The sequence below is a fragment of the Notolabrus celidotus genome, chromosome 5, assembly GCF_009762535.1.
Source record: "Notolabrus celidotus isolate fNotCel1 chromosome 5, fNotCel1.pri, whole genome shotgun sequence".
Classification (NCBI taxonomy): domain Eukaryota; kingdom Metazoa; phylum Chordata; class Actinopteri; order Labriformes; family Labridae; genus Notolabrus; species Notolabrus celidotus.
In genome coordinates, this window is record NC_048276.1 from 28755286 (window position 1) to 28771182 (window position 15897).

Sequence of the window (15897 nt, forward strand, 5' to 3'; positions counted from 1 at the left end):
GAGATACAGCTACAGTCTCACCTGTCATTGTGCCACACAGAGTTCTGGGCCCTCCTGAACAGATGTCACATCGTGCCCCACCAACACTGCACAGTCATTATGACAACATCTCCACAAATCAGGAGTCTAGCTGAGATTACACAAAAGCATGAACCATCGTCTCTCTCTCTCTCTCTCTGTCTCTCTCTGTCTCTCTCTCTCTCTCTCTCTCTCTCTGTCTCCCTGTCTCCCTGTCTCTCTGTCTCCCTGTCACCCTGTCTCTCTGTCTCTCTGTCTCTAGTAACGATTCTTCAGATGTGAAGGCCATTTACTGATCCAGACTCAGACAGATATCTTCTACAGAAGATAGAAAGTCAGGACCACTCTCATCAAATGAATTTATTGCCTTCATCCCAGTTAGTAGGGAATGCTCCCACCAGATTGGATAACATTCCCTATAAGTTCTTATTATGTTTCAAGACAAGGGTTTGAGTGTAATATTCAAAGAACATCTTAAGGATGTTTATCGATCTAAATAATGTTCCTTTTTGTTTAACTATTAATGAAAGAAGAACATTTTTTCTTTAACACTCAGATGATGTTTTGATAATATTCTTTAGGTGAAAGATTATTGAGTGCTTTCTATAAAATGTTCCCATCGTGTTACTTAATAACAAAGAAGACCCAAAATGCAGACTAAAAGAAAGTGTGGTGGAATTTCTTAATAAACTTGACACCGGACACAGAAGACTCTGATGGCTTACGTTTAAGACAATTTATGTAGAACTTGATCAAGAAGAAATGACACAACAATTCACAGGCAGGAGAGTGCAGTGCAATGCAAAGTCAATTCTGTCAGACAATCCCAGGCGTGGTATTTATCCCTGAAGATGACACTTAAGTTAGATACCCATATTTGTACAAGAAGTGACACAACAATTGGGAAGAAGAATGGTGTTCTAGCCTTGAGACAATAAGTCTGTCACAACATATGGATAAGGACAGGAGCAGGGAGAAGGACCTTGATTACTACAGTAACCCTGTCTTACATCACCCAGTGGCATCTGATGACATAGGAAGGAAGATACTCTGCCCCTGTCACTTAGACTAGAAAGATATGTGCGAAACATTCTTACATACGTGTATGAGACTACAGAAATTCCACAACAGAAAGGTTTAGTTAAAAAAGCTAAGAAATAAAACAAAACTTACTTCAGAAATCTAAATTCATGAGAAACATGGCAGACACGGAGAAAACTTGCAGGTAAGACGTAACAATGAACTCACACAGAAGGGAGGAAGCACTGAGACTTAATACTGACAGGGATCAGAAACAGGTGAGACAATGAGACACAGGTGGAACTTATGAAGGTGCAATCAAACTGGAGGGAAACACAAGGGCAGAAAGTAAATAACTGAAATATAACACCAGGGCTGTTTCCGAAATCGCCTACTATACTAGCAGTACGTACTGATATGTCCAAAATTCAGTATGTAGTAAGTAGTATGTGAACAAGAGCAAAATCTGCAGTATGCCAAAACTCCCCGGATGTCTACTGATTCGGGAAAATATCTCAGTATGCATCGGACCAGTCTGCCTCGCGTACTGTTTCCCATAATGCACAGCGCTCGTTCTGCTTTTTCGTTTTCCTCATTTTTTGACGGGAGGAAATCCGTTTTTGGGTGCTGTGAAAGTTATAAAATTACATATAAACCACTTCCTAACTTTTTAAATCATAAATGGATGCTAAATAAGCTTTTTATTTATCGGCTTCGCCGTTGTTTACTTCCGCTTTCCGAAACCGGAAATCCAGCAGTCTGGCTCAGCATGCTGCATGACAGATCGAACAGAACAGTCATACTACATACTAAATTCAAACGCAGTATGTAGTAGGCAATACCTACTGCCTACTACATTAGTAAGTAGTATGTAGCAGGCCGTTTCAGAAACAGCCCAGGAAAACTAACACCAAGGCACGAAACACAAGGCACTAGAAACTAAATAAACCTGAACTGAGACAAGAATAATAAAAAACATCACTGAAAGAAAACTTAGAACAGACCGAACATGACACCTGAATCAGGGAGAGAACAACTCCTCTCTCTTTCATCTGCATACATGAAAAGCCAAGGCAGGGAGAGCAGCAGCAAAGACCCCCAGGGTACAGAACAATGTGTGCAGCATTGAGAATATATATGACACTAGTAAAATCAGACACAGCAGAAATGAGGAGCTGGGGTGGAGGAGGGTTGCGAAACAGGAAGCAGCAAGAGAAGACAGGCTGAAGAAGTTTAACTAGAACAAACATTTAGCTGTTTGCTGATTGGATGTGAAGATGTAATGAGCTGACGTTCTGCAGGCCAAGCTTGACTTTGTGGCGTGCCTGAACTAACGCTATGCTAATTTCTGTTATCACTTTACATCGACCGTACATTCCATCTCCTCCTCCGTCTCCTCTCTTTTCTTCTTTGGAATAATTTTAGTATGATCAACTTCTGCTCATTGGAGTCGACGGGGTTTCCTGCACAAACATACAGAAAACATAGCAAGACCGGAAACTGGTCATGTGACGAGCATAGAATTCACACTGCCCACTAGTGGTTATGCAGAGAATTGCAGAGTGATGTGGACACTCCGATGCACATGTTTACTATTATCACTATTGCTGTGTTTGTTCTCCTTCCTTCCTCTGCTTCTTGATTGGCTTTTGTTTTGTTCCACGTTCAGATTTCAAATCTCGAGATCGGGGGAAGTAACGTAACTCTAAACATCACCTCACACCTCACACCTCACAGAAATCTGCTAAGATTTTCTTCAGACCTTCAGAAAATCAAGACCGTGCTGACTTTTGTACAAACAGGCACAATTATCCAGTTGTGTGTACCCTGCATCCGTCACTCTTTTTGAACACAACCTGTCTCTCACCTGTTTTCACATACAAAATAATGGGTGTCCTCAAAAGGGGCGGTGCAAACTTTCTGCAACAACCCCTTTCAACAGTTTTCATGAATGAAAGACAAAAAGATAAGTTTGAAAATTTACTTCAGGAAACTTTTGTTCCACGCGGCAATCTTTCTCCTCCTTTGTGTTTTACAAATTAAATTTAAAACGAGGGACTTAAAGATCATGCATTCAAAAACACAAGAAAATATTCAAGGTAAGACCTCGATGCAAATCTTTGAAAGCAGGTAAGCATGTCACAGGTTATGAACATAGAGGCTTGATCATCACTCTGATAAAATAACACATGAATCTCTGTATCATGATTATTTTTTAAATCCACTTCACTCATGGGCTCTCACGTTGTGTCCAGATGTTGGACGTCTGCAGGGTGAAGACTCAGACTTGGTAACCTGCAGTGAGTCAGCATCTGTGATGACTCACACAGAGGATGCAGAGTAAATACTGGGTTTATGTGTCAGGCTGCTTCTGTTTACATCCACCACAACACCAAACTTCAACATGAAGGCCTGGACCACCAAACACAGGAGCAAGTTCCTGGAACATCTGATAAGAACTCACTGAAGAAACGCCCTCATCCCAACATTAACGCTCTACTGGTGATCAGCCACAAAAACTTTAATGCCCCCCCCCCCCCCCCCCCGTCTCTAAAACAGTACAAATATGTTCCTAACTTCTGATCTGAGAAATGTGATTCAGAGTTTTTTAATTTGAAAGAAATTTGAGTTAACAAAAGTAAGCTGTGAGACAATAAAGGAAACTTCTTGATTTCTCTGTGTGTTTGTTTGTAGTTGGGGACTCAAAGTTTGTTTCAGCTGTTGCATTCTGGGGGCTCAGGGGATCACACTGCCCCCTAATGAGTAATGTATCGAGTGCTAATGTTTCTGAAACCATTAATGAGGTCCACTGTGAGCTGGTTCTAGACTCGACACTTATCAACAGTTTCTGATAGTAATTAGTCTCAGAGGAGCGAGGAGAGGTCGGCTGATAGATGTTTATCAGAGCTCAGAGGACAACAAGTCAGTAATGAGAGCTCTGGGGATCGACAGGGACACAAACTCTGAATGATGTTCTGAAATATAATCCTGTGTTGCATCTGACACAAAAAACTAATAAACAGTTTACTGATCAATATTGTTTTGATGATCATCCTTTAGTGCCTTCATTCGCTGAACAGAGCGTAAACACAGACTACAAATGTGTCTTTATTTGTATAGCGCCAAATCACAACAAACATTATCTCAAGATGCTTTTACTAACATAGCAGATCTAGACCATACTCTATGTTCTATTATTAACAAAGACCTAATTTCAAGACAGGATAAGATCCAGTCCCATCTTACAGACAGGACTCAGTCTGATTTCATCTTAATCCACCATGAGCAGAGCACTTTGCAGCATTTAGCAAGTTACAGTGGCAAGGACAAACTTCCTTTAACAGGCAGAAACCTCCAGCAGGACCAGACTCATGCTAGACACATATCTGCTGAGACCGTGTTGGAGAGAGGGATAGAGGGAGATGAAGAGAGAAAGACGATAGTGGTGAGACGGATAGTAGTAGTAGTAGTAGCAGCAGCTGGAGTCTGGATCATCCACAGTATCAGGCCCCTTACGGCAGAGATCCAGAGGAACCTACGAGACAAGGGAGCTCAGGGACTCCAGAAAGGTCTATGGTTAGTAACTTTAAAGGGACAGGAAGACTTAAAGTAAGTGACAGGCATACAGGGGAGAGAGGGAAAGACAGGATCCCAGTGTGTCATTTCCCCTCGGCAGTCTAAGCCTGTAGCCGAATGGCTATGAGCTGGTCCAAGCCTGAGTCAGCTCTTACTATGATCAAAAAGGAAAGTTTGAAGCCTAATCTTTAGAGTAGAGAGGGTGTCTGCCTCCCGGACCCTGACTGGTAGATGATTCCAAAGGAGAGGGGCCTGATAGCCGAAGGCTATATCTCCCGTACTACTTTTGGAGACTTAAAGTATGACAAGCAGGCCTGCATGTTGGTAGAGTAGTGTTCTAGAGGAGGATAAGAAGGTGTCTGACCATTAAGAGCTTTGTAGATCAGAAGAAAGATTTGAAATTATATTCTAGATTTTAAGGGGAGACAGTGTGGAGAAGCTAACACTGGAAACCGTTGGCCTGATGATGGGTCAAAGAAAAATGAAGGTCTGATTAAAATACACAGCAAAAACTTCAATCTGAGCAAGTCAGATTATCTTATCCAACCTCATTTAACAGGACCAGAAATACAATTTATCCCAAGATACTACAGTCCAAAGATAAGGTCTGGATTAGCCATGGGGACCAAGTATAGAGAAAAAGGCCCTCAAGAGAGAGTGGCTCCCTGTCCGACATTCCCTGAATGTCTCACTGCACCCTTTAATTCTATTAAGCTGCAGGTCACTGACACACGAGGGAGCCCCAGGACACTTATTACAGCCTGATTATAATCCAGGTAGGACACATCAATGACCACAAACACCTCTGCACAAGGGAGCAGGGACTTCCACATCACACTGAGCAGGTGTGATTTCCTCTTATCCAGTGTTGTAACACTCTTAAAATCTTTGGTTACCTGCCCACCACAAAACCCCAAAACGCTCACAAAAGCAGAAGTCTGTCATCTCCTTACAAAGAGAAAAAGTCAGAGATTGTTTGATGCTTTTGTAAATCCCAAGATGAAGCTCTGATTTGTTGATTGAATTGTGAGCGCGTAAGTGACGGATGGATTTTGACCTCACAAGATCAAACTTGTGACGGCTCCTGTGTTCAAAACCTTACCAGAACGGTCTAAAAGTGTCACATGATATTGTTGTGACTTGTCAGTCAGCTGATTTACAGAGGCTTGGTCATCCTAGATTAAGCGACAGGGCAACCACACCCTCTGTTGTCCGACAGTCTTAGGACAGCATCCCATGTAGGCGACCTTATCCTTACAGTTCTCTGGGCCACTTCATGATCTCTACAGCCTCCTTTATCCAACGCTGGTATCTGTGCTTTCTGAGTGGATGACCCTGGCCTTTTCCCTGTCCATGATGTGGTTTTCTCTCTTGCAGTGGTCTGAGATGGCTGATTTTAACCAACTGGTCCAACATGACCAGTATGCCCAACTGGGACCTCGCCAATTTTGTACCCATTTCCAAGAATGCCCCATATTGTCCCAGGCAAGGGCCCTTAATGGGCTTCACATTGACTAGATGTTCCATATGGCTAAAACGTAGACGTCTTGGGACCCACCCTGTAGCCGTGCTTACTTTCTTTTGGTGCACCAATTTTTATTCCATGACGGTTCTTTTTATAGTTGTATTTTTGGCCATTTTTGCCTTTTATGGATAGGACAGCTGAAAAGAGACAGGAAATGTGAGGAGTAGAGGGCGGGGGAAGACATGCAGTAAATGGTCGAGGATGGAATCAGACCTGCAACCTCTGTGATGAGGACTATAGCCTTTGTATATGGTGCGTGCGCTTAGACCGCTAAGCCAACAGCGCCCCATCCCATGACTGTTCTTGATTCCCCATGTAGTTTCAAGCCCCTTAAAACCCACCCAACCCAGATGGAGTAGGCTCCATTGTGAGGTGTTAGATGGTTTATTAGCATCTCCACTTCCTGCTTTCTGAACTCTCCGTTTGTAAGCATCTATATGTGCCCATTGAGCTAAGTGAACTCGGCTACTTTGAGGTCTGTTTCTTTTTTAGAAATAAATGTTATACAGTCACTATCTTTAATCCACAACTATCTAAACACATGTTTCCACCAAAGAATGGGCCCACCAGTTTCAACCTGCAAATGTAGCGAATGCGAAGTGCAAAAAATTGCAGTTCCTTCAGTGTCCACTTGGAGCCGACTGCAAAATCCAATGCAGATCCATAGACACTGTACAGGTGGTGAATTTTGATGCATCATTTTTTATTTAATCAAGGTGAAGAGTTGTAGATAAATTTCATTATTAGGGGCTACACTGATTTGACTGACAGGTGGTCGTGTTGTAGCTGCAGAGATGCTAAAGACCACTTCAGATCCACCTTTTGATGTATGGATTGCTAGAAAGCTAGGTTCAGTCAGCATTTCAAATATGGTTCCTGCCATCTGCGGGCTTCAAAACTTCCATCCAGAAACCAATGTGTCACCAAGTTTTAAACGATCTATGGACATCCTGTTGACACTGTGGTCATTGTAATGTAACTATGGTGTTCAACCATAGTCTTTTAGAGGCCTTGAAGCAGCTGTCCAGCTGAGCTTGGGCTCCCTATGGGATGCTTCAATTGGCTGATTATATGAAAAGGTTGATACAGTTTGGTTTGCTGTTTTCTCTTTTGTTTTAAATTTGTATGTATTTGTATGTTTGTATATAAATATATATATATATATATATATTTGTTTATTTTTTTCCTGTATATATACGTATAGATTAAAAAAATATATTATTAATATCTTTATCACTTTTATCTTTTTTTTATGTTAAAGCTGGACTCACAAGTGTGGTCATTGTTATTCGTAATGTGGTCTGTCAACATCAGCAAATATATAATGCAGCTATTATTTATTTCAATATCTCTACTTGTATTTGTTTAACATTGTCTTAGGTGAACAGGATTTGTGTAAAAAAATGTTATATAATCATATGTGCATTTTTGATGCCACTATATAAGAGGCGCTTATATATGTATCTTATACCACTATTGTATAATCCTGTGAATGCAAATAACAAAATTAAAAGAAAAAAGTTGGTACAGAGACAGTTGTGGAACATAAACAGATCAGGGTAAAGTCATAAGTGCAGTAGATTTTTGAATGTCCAAACAAAGACTGACTGTACCGCGTTTGGCACAGCAGAACAAGAAGTCTTTATGTTGTTGGGATGTCTTAAATCTTTGGGGAGGGCTAAAATTTCACAACCAAATTGCTGGTTTCCTGTTGTTTTCTGAGTTTATCAGACAAACGTTTCCTTACAAAGCAGCAGAAGCTTGTTGATGAAGTTCAGCTGGGAGGGAGGTGGGAGTCATCTGAGAGACCCAGGGTCTTATGGTACTAATTAATGAACCATCCCTGTAACGACAACAAACCAACACTGCTGGTGAAACAGAGAGCTTGTGTTTACATCACTCTGCTTGTGAGGCCTCGTGGATCAGACCAGATTAAAGAAGCTAGTGTAACACAACATCAAGAGCCAACAAAGTTATTCTGCTTTTCCAATGCTTCTACCGTGTGGAACAGAAACTTCATATCCAGGAGGTAGTCATGAGAATAATCAGTCTTCTCATGCTCCATGCTAACTTTGAGTCTCAAACAGATCAAAACCAGATTAAAACACAAAACTGGGACACGGGTGCACGTTATTCTGAGTCAGTGTGTCAAACAAAGTACAAAAAGCCATCATCACTTTATTTAACTATGAGGGCTGCCTGCCTAGCGCTAAAGGTTTAAATCAAGAAGACCCCGTGATTTTGCATTTCTCAGTTGAATCATTTAAAAGTTTTCAAAGAAGCTGGAAGGACACCATGAAGCCTGCAAACTTTTCACATCAAGTCTCAAAATAAACATCTTTTGTTTGTCTCTCTGAAGTTTTACAAGAGTCAGATGATACATAACGGTCAAGATCCAGTGATTTAATAAAAAGAGTTCATGTGTTCAGCATTTTCCAGTGCTCTTCTTCAGCAGAGAGAGGACATCAGGAGGAGCTGTGAGGGCTGGTGACCTCATTTATCCTGTGGAGCAGTTTTGAATTTGTTGTAAAAAAAACAAATAGAGTTCAATAATTTGGCTTGGTTCGGTACATGATTTTGAAATTTCATTACAGCAAGCTGAAAAAAAGCAACACATAAAGGGACGGGCTGACACACAAACACACACACACACAGGAACGCTATGCGCCACTGTTAACTTCTCTGGATGTCAAACTACTCTGCTGAAACCGTGTTTCAAGGTTTTAAAGGCCTTATGACGAAGCGACGAGCTGAAGGCTTGTTTCAGTTTTGTTTCCCAGGAACCCACGAGACGCTTGATGCGTTTTTTCCTGTGAGATGACGCGAGCAACTGTTGGAGCTCACAACACAAAACTGGTAAACAGAATTCAAACTCAGGTTATTTTGAGGTGGATTGTTGAAAAAGTCATTGGAAATAATGTGTCAGTAGCCTAAATGACTGGACACCCACGCTGTGTGTGTGGTGCAACCCTGTTTTTAGCCAGTTTGGGGTCCTTGAACATTATGCACCGAACCAAAAGTGCAATACTGAAATGGTTCGGTATGAACACATGTACTTCTACATCCTTGCTTATTTGGGTTATATTTCTACCTCTGTCCAACAATCAGTGAAGTTAAGAGCTGAGGGAGCTTTATGAGCAAGAGGTAAGACGTCTTTCAGAACTTCAACCAAGTCCAGTTCCCGTTTTGGAACAAGCTTTGAGTTACAATGACCTCACAAACACTCTCGGTTGGAGCTGCACTCACACCAGCTACCTGCTCCCACACAAAGTCCTCACAGCCAAGTAGGTCCCTCCTATCACAATTATTCAGGTTGAGTCCCATGCACCTGAGGAAGGTAACCCTAACCCTAAAAGTTTTGGGGTTTGGAGGCTAGCTCAGGAGCAGCTCAGGTTAGCACTCAGGGCCTGATCTACTAAGATCCCAAATAACGAGCGCTAATTTGCGTGTGCAAATAATAATTTTGCACGTGCTATTTCTGGGCGTGTTGCGGATGATCTACTAAGACTGCGTGCGCAAATGATAACGAGTGCAAAAGTGGTGCGGACCGCCCTATTTTAATGAGGATTTTGCGTGTGCTATCGGCTGTCACCATGGAGAGTTTGAGAGAACAGAGTGGTCTTAAGCGATAAATGAAGTTTGAAGACATGGATTTGGAGGTTTTAGTGGAGGAGGGAAATAAACATATCGGTGAACTCCAGCAGAGACATCTCAGCGTTAGAAACGCTTGGGAGGCCATCTGTGAAAAGGTGAATGATGTGAGAAAAAACAGAAGATCTGCCAATAAAATAAACGCATCTACTCTACTCCAAAACACAATCAGTGTTTTGATGGAGTTTAGAGAGCGATTTGATGAGGCTTAGTCTGCCACTCTTGCTCTAGAAAAGTTAGGCGTCACTTAGATGAAGACAGTCACCTCACTGTCCCAGAGAGCAACTTTCGGGTGAACGTTTTCAATGCCTGATATCATCATCCAGCAACTGTCCCAAAGATTCACCAGCTTAAATGGAACTGGGAACATGTTTGAGTCAATTCACCCCAACACACTGCTGCAAGCACGAGATGAGGAGTTACGCAGAGCTACCTGGCGCAGCTCAGTGAGCGCTCATTCACGTTAAAACTAACTAAAAACCCCTTGATGAGCACGATGGGACAGAATAGACTGAGTGGACATGTCATGTTATCTATTGAGAATGACAGATCAAAGAAAATGGACATACAGCGCATCGTCGACAAGACCGCGGAGCTTAAGGCTCGTCCAAACAGTGGCGAGTAGGCCGAGTACTTCATGTTGATTTTTTGTTTGTATGTGAACATGTGGGCCGCTGTGCCAATTTTACTAAACTTTATAGCTGTTGATACAGTGACCTCATGTGCTCTCATTAGTTGAAAAAGTTAAAGTGGGTGTCAGAATGATGCGGTCGCTATCCGTGGTGCTGAACTGCTTTGAATTTGTGTTGTTTTATTATTATTATTATTATTATTTTGTTATCTTGGTTTGATTGACTAAAACATTTAGTAATGTTTGTAAGCCCAGCTTTTGCGGGCATGTTGTAACGCGATGTTATGATGAGCTTTACAGTGACCGCAGCCAAGTGTGCGTAACGCTGTGCCAGTTTGCACCTGCCTTTCAAACGTGCTAAATATAGACGCAAATACAGCGCGTGCTATCTGCTTCAGGTTTGATAGATCACATTGCGTGTGCTAAATGATTACATTTGCATCTCCTCCTCCCAGTATTTTGCGCGTTCTGATGATCTACATGTATTCTGCATATTCATGAAGGCAAACACGCTAAATGATTTGCGAGTGCTATTTTGCTCATTTGACAGACGCAATCCTCGGTGCTCCCGGTTAGTACGTCAGCTTTGCGCACGCTATCAAGTTTGCACGTGTTTTCATACACGCAAACCTTTAGTAGATCGGGCCCTCAGTCTGTGCTCAGTGATTGGTTGGAGCTAGACCTTCAAAGTGACCCTGTAGTTCTCAAACCAAGTCTCATAACCAAGTCTTAGACCACAGGGATCAAAGAGAGTCAGCACACGTGGGGGGAAATATCTGTGGATCAGGTGTACCAGTGCAACAAACAACAACAGCGACCTACCTGATAGGAACAAAGCACTGAACGTGCAGGAGTGACAGCAGTTGCCTGGTGACACATCCATCCTGGAGTATAAGAGGTGTCAGCTCGTGTCAGGTCAGGGCAGAGGAGCTTCGTGTCAAAGAGGTAAACATGACTCTCGATGCTGTTGTAACTACTGATCAGATCTAGATATGGTAGATCAGGGATGTCTGGTCTGATCGTACATGCTTGACTTTGTTCTTCTTCTGCATGCTGTCTGCAGCGTGTCCTGTACTCTCTGTGTGTTTTAACGTCTGATGACTTGTGTTGAACATTCAACTGTTCTAATGTCTCTTCTGACAATAACAAGTTTTAAATATACAGCAGGGTTGTTCAGCTTTGTGCAGGCTGCAGACTTTTATCCTTGCATCAGGTTTATTGTTTGAGACTGTGTCCATTAATGTGTTTGTGTGTCATCAACGCAGAAATGTTCACATATAAAAACAAGACTTAACCCAGACTTGTTGAAACTCTGCAGTGTTTAAACTGAGTCAAACCCTGATGATACACTTTTCTGAAATGTCGGATTTTTGCATTTCCTTCATGTCACTGTAAGAATTAGACTTATTATTGTTTCACTGAATATGTTTGCACAAAGTTGAAAAAGTTAGACGCATATTTTAAGTATTTTTTGTTTTTATTGAAGGTACAGTACTCTCACTGGAACATGATGAACTTCACTCTGTACAATACATCTTCATGTTTACTTTACTCTAGACTCATCCTGAATGTCTTGAAGTGTATTTCCCCTGCTTTTCCATGTTTAACATTTCAACATTTTAATTCTGCAAACTGAGATTTTATAATGTGTGATGCCGTTATCATCAAGTGAAACCCTCTTATGGGGTGCTGTTTGTTAAGTTGTGCACACTGAAAATAACATCAACAATTCTCCCCATTTAGCTACAAAACGTCATAAAATGTAGTGGGAATTTTCAAGTCACTTTTTTAATCACATTTAGGGCAATATTTATGTTCTACTTTACATTTGATTTTGTTGTGAAAAATATATTTAAGTTACAATCACTGTTAAATCTAAATATTAAATATAAATGTTAAATATAAATGTTAAATATAAATGTTAAATATAAATGTTCAATATAAATGTTAAATATAGATATACATGTTAAATATAAATGTTACATATAAATGTTGATTGTTACATATAAATGTTGATTGTTAAATATAAATGTTGATTGTTAAATATAAATGTTGATTCTTAAATCTAAATGTTAAATCTAAATTTTAAATCTTAAATCTATATGTTAAATACAAATCTAAAAGTCCATTGTTAAATTTAAATCTTAATGTTAAATGTTGCTCTGTGATCCTACATATTTAGCTAATATGCAAATTCACTGCCACCTAGCGTGAATACAAAAATAAAAACTTCATAAAGAGATACAGACTTAGCAATAGAGATTTAGCTTCTCCGTACCATAGACTTGGTCAGTACTGTCTCTGAGCATTGTGAAATCTCTTTATGGCCTCCAAAACTGCCTTTCCAACCTTTTTATGGGGTGCAGTCCCACTATTATCCCAAAGAAGTCAGTACTGACAGACTACATTTAGGATATCTGTAATGCTTTATGAAGCTTTTTCCACCCCAGCTCCTCCTTTCTGCTGTGTCTGAATGTATCAGTGTCATAAGTGTTTTCACTGAAGCTCACTCTTTTCTGTACCATGGGTCTTTGCTGCTGATCCCCCTGCTTTGGCATTTCAAGTATGCCCATGAAAAAGAGGGGAGGTGTGCTCTCCCTGCCACAAGCTTTGGCACTCCACATAGCAACATGGAAGGGCTCCAAGAACAGAGTCATACCACCAAATGTAACTTATCGTATGTAAATAAAAAAATATTTGATGAGAGTGGTCCTGACTGAATCAGCTTCTATTGGAGACCTCTTTGGTACGATCATGCACTTCTCATGGAGGTACTTAAAGAGATAACATTGCAGCCATTGTAGCCTGTACACCTATTCAACAGTAGGTCAGAGGTTTGGTAATAAATATGCCATTCATATGTTCTCTCTCCTCTGCTCTCACCAGGCTTACACTGCCTCTCTGTATAATGGAGAACTGGACTGTTGCTACAGATTTTCTGCTCCTGGAGGGGTTGAAGGTTAGCCCACATTCCTCTGTCCCCACCTTCATCCTCCTCCTCCTCATCTACATCTTCATCATGGTGTCCAACATCGGCCTGGTGGTCCTGATCTCCATGGAGAGGAGCCTCCACCAGCCCATGTATCTGCTGTTCTGTAACATGAGTGTTAACGATGCGTTCGGGGCCACGGCCCTCATCCCCCGCCTGCTGAGTGATCTCCTCATTCCTGACACGGAGCGGATCATTCATTACATCGATTGTGTTATTCAAGCTTTCTGTCTCCACCTGAATGCAGGCACCTGCCACACGGTGCTCATCATCATGGCCTTCGATCGCTACGTGGCCATCTGTAACCCGCTCCGATACGCCACCATCATGACCAACAGGATGGTGGTGAAGCTGTCGGTGTCGGCCTGGCTGGTGTCACTCTTCATGGTGTTGATTCTTGTAAGCCTCACCGTGCGGCTGTCGCGCTGCAGGATGGCTATATTCCATCCTTTTTGCGACAACGCCTCCTTGTTCAAGCTGTCCTGTGAGAGCGTCCTCATCAACAACATCTACGGCCTCGGCTACACCGTGGTCCTGCTGGGCTCGTCACTGGGCAGCGTCACGCTCACCTACCTGAAGATAGCTGCAGTGTGTGTGATCAGTAAGAACAAGGTCCTGAACAGCAAGGCCCTGCAGACCTGTGTCAGCCACCTGGCCGTGTACATCATCATGTTTATGTCAGGCAGCATCATCATCATCCTTCATCGTTTCCCTCACTTGTCATACGAAAGGAAGCTGGCATCCATCTTGTTTCACGTGGTCCCTCCTGCGATGAACGCTGTTATCTACGGACTGCAAATCAAAGCAGTGAGAGAGAAGATCTTAATCATGTTTATACGTAAAACAACAGCCGTAGCGGACGGGAAATGAGCCAAGACAGAATAAACTCACATTATGTAAAATAATAGCTGCACTTATTGAGATTAAATCTTTGTAGAATCACTTCAAGGATAACTCTGAGATCATATATATTAAGGTTAATTTTCCCAACTGTTTTTTTAACTCCCTGCTTCTTGTATCTGTACAGACTTCAAAATAAAAGCATCAAAAACTTTGTGCAATAAAGACACAATTGTTGATAAGATAGGTACGGTGGCTAGGAAGTGCAATGCAAATTTACAAAGGATGAAACACTTTTGCAAAGTTGGAGACAAATTTACATTTTGGAAAACATTTTTACATTTTATAAAACAAAGTTATATATGCATAACACTTTTACCAATTTGCCAAAACAAATTTACATTTAAGCAAAAAAACTTAAAAAAAAATCTGAAACCCTTTTACAAGTGGTGAAACAAGTTTACAAGTGACAGAACATTTTCACCAGCCCCGAAGCAAAATTACAAACGGCAGAGAGGTTTCTCTCTGCCAAAACAAACTGCTCAGTCAATCATTTCTTGCATTTGGTATAAAAAACTGAACCATCCCTCTTACGTCACTCCATCGTGAAGTAGTGGTTGCTCAATCAGCACAGATAAAGAGTCTGCCGTTCCATCTTTAGTTTATCAGGAGGAGATTCTTGTCAGCTTAGGTAACCTCAACTCACACACTTACTCACACAGGCGAACACTGCCCAGACGATATCAAATCTATCATATCTGATTTGTGGAAACATTCGATCACAGCTAAAATTTTGACATTGCTGAACTGTAATATTTAAACTGTAAACATACAAACATTAAATACTTCAAAGCAGGAATGTTATAAAGAGTAAAGCATGAGAGCTATATTTTATTAAATCTTCATTTGTATCGCACTGAATGAATATTTATGTTTTTGTTCATCAGATTAACAAAGCATGCATGCATCATCTCCTGCAGAATAAGTAAATAATGCTATAAATTGATACCCTGGTTTTTGCTGACTACATCAGAGCTTCACTGTTAGACTGTTAAATTTAGAACTAACCAGCAAGAGTGGTTAGGAGAGGACCATGGTGCATTATGCGCAGCAAAAAACTTTAATTAAAAATATTAAAAGCCAAAAATAACAGTTGAACTGCTTATAACAAGTTAACAAGTCAAAAATGTACTTTTTAAGTTTCCTAAAATAAAAGTAATGTCTTTGCTCAAAAAATGTTCTCATTGGCAGATTTACTAATCTGAATTTATCAGTTTATTTTAGCTCATATTAAGTCAAATAAGATATTTTTACTAGAAACTAGACCAAACATGCGCTTAGAGTTTTTGCAGGTTTTCTGGAAATGATTCAAACCCTCAGACTGAATGTAGTCTTCACCTTTCAGCTGTGCAGTGTTATAATGGCATACTATTTCAAAAGAAACAGGCGAAGAGTAACTGTAGTCATATATTTTTAATTTTGGCATCTACGCTGAAGAATGTAGGTTTGAAATGTAGTCAGTTAATTTTAATGTGACACTGTGATGGTTTTAATTGTGGCTGCTGGTTAAAATCTTTGAAATCAGTGACTCTCCTGATCACAAAGTCTACCTTACTTCATTCTGGGATTTTAAAAAGTATATTTGAT

At 40.9% G+C, this 15897-nt stretch overlaps 1 protein-coding gene across 1 annotated transcript; it reads left to right on the top strand.

Annotated features, from left to right (window-relative positions):
• The first annotated feature begins 11022 nt into the window (after positions 1-11022).
• LOC117812318 (olfactory receptor 52E8-like) lies at positions 11023-14460 on the top strand. Its single transcript, XM_034683006.1, has 2 exons — positions 11023-11366; positions 13308-14460. The coding sequence occupies exon 2, from the start codon at positions 13330-13332 to the stop codon at positions 14278-14280; it is 951 nt and encodes a 316-aa protein (XP_034538897.1). The 5' UTR covers positions 11023-11366; positions 13308-13329; the 3' UTR covers positions 14281-14460.
• Positions 14461-15897: the final 1437 nt, after the last annotated feature.

Excerpts from the sequence above, each read along its gene's own strand:
- LOC117812318 (XM_034683006.1), top strand. The coding sequence starts at position 13,330 with ATGGAGAACTGGACTGTTGCTACAGATTTTCTGCTCCTGGAGGGGTTG.